The 1372-nt window shown below is 55.6% G+C and overlaps 1 protein-coding gene across 1 annotated transcript in view; it reads right to left on the bottom strand.

Annotated features, from left to right (window-relative positions):
• The window catches only part of LOC125916715 (alpha-1,6-mannosylglycoprotein 6-beta-N-acetylglucosaminyltransferase B-like), a gene marked incomplete at its 5' end in the record, with an annotated part of 8133 nt that extends 7972 nt beyond the window's left edge, over positions 1 to 161 (bottom strand). Inside the window, one exon of the mRNA XM_049623017.1 lies at positions 6 to 161. Within this exon, the coding sequence (XP_049478974.1) occupies positions 6 to 161 (156 nt within the window). The remainder of the gene's footprint in view (positions 1 to 5) is intronic.
• Between the last annotated feature and the right edge of the window lie 1211 nt (positions 162 to 1372).

Genomic DNA, 1372 nt, shown 5'->3' on the forward strand with positions numbered 1-1372 from the left:
CTCACCTTGGCCTTGCGCAGCAGCTGCTGGAACTCAGGCTGCGGCAAGAGACCGTGGTTCTTCACGAAGGCCGGGACCTCGGGGGGCCGCTGGCTCTCATAGTACACAGTGCCGTGGATCTCCATGTACTTGTTCAGGATGCCCAGAAACTTGTCCTTCCCCTGGAAGAAGAGGGTTGGACATGGGAACCTCGCCCCACATGCGGAAGGCACAGCCGTCCAAAGAGACACCCCCGGTGTGGAAGCCAGAAACTGCGGAGCCGTCAGCCAGCTGCGTGACCTCGGGCAAGGCCCCTGCCCTCTCTGGTCCTCATTTTCTTCATCTGTGAGTTGCAGAAGTTGCACTAGACGAGAGAGGCTGCAGGACTATTCTTAGCCACGGAAGTGTTTCCTTTGCAAAGAAACCGTATAGGGACTCACATTTCGATACACCCAAATGAAGCCGCTTTGCCTCCCCGGAACCCCTGATGACCTCTAAGAACATCTGAGGAGCTGTGGGGCCAAGGTCATCTCATCCCTCCTTCTCTGTCTCCCTCCGTCCTCCACCCATCGTCCATCCACCCACGGAGCACATTTTTATGGAGCACTTGCTATGTGTTGGCACTGAGCTCAGGCAGGGCCTTCGTCCTCAAGGAGGACACCTGTGAGTGAACGCCCACAAACTAGCAAAGGCTCAGCCCCTCCAGACGCGAGTCCCAGCTCCAGGCTCTGCTTTCGATGTGGAAACAGGCCCAGCCTGGGGGGAGGGGGACAACAGGAAGCAGGGCACAGAGGAGGAGATAACAGCTCAGCCACCAGGCACCCGTCGGACCCCATGGCCGGGGCCCCGAGCCGGGAGGTATGGGCAGCGTAGGATCTCATCAGGAGTAAGACTGGGATCTGCCCCTGGGTTGTACTTCTTGGGGGCTTCTGAGACTCACAGAAGAGAGGAAAGGAGAAGCTGAGAAGAGAGGAACTTCGCAATCATAGAGAAGGCCGGGCCAGGGAGGGGGTTTTGTTCAGGGAGGGCAGGTCCTCAGCAGGCCAACAGGCCAGAAAAAAAGAAGGCAGGTTCTCTCTGTCCCGCTGGCTAGCCATGAGGTCAGACAGCAAGGAGCTTCAGCCCAGGTTTTGTCTTGTAAACCGCGGCTCTTGAAGAAAGTTATCAATGGACATCAAGATAAGGAACAGTTCACGTTTTGAGACTCCAAACTGCACACGTTTTTCGTAAAGAAGCCTTCTGCTCCGGGCAATGGTGTAGTAGGTAAAGGATATCAGCCCTGCCTCTGAGAACGACCAGGAAAGATGTGGAAGTACAAAACCTTGTGCAAAGGTGGTGAAAATCTACCAAAGCGTGAAGAATTACAAGGCCAAGATCTGAGAGAAGAAGGGCA

The sequence above is a fragment of the Panthera uncia genome, unplaced genomic scaffold, assembly GCF_023721935.1.
Source record: "Panthera uncia isolate 11264 unplaced genomic scaffold, Puncia_PCG_1.0 HiC_scaffold_1025, whole genome shotgun sequence".
Classification (NCBI taxonomy): Eukaryota; Metazoa; Chordata; class Mammalia; order Carnivora; family Felidae; genus Panthera; species Panthera uncia.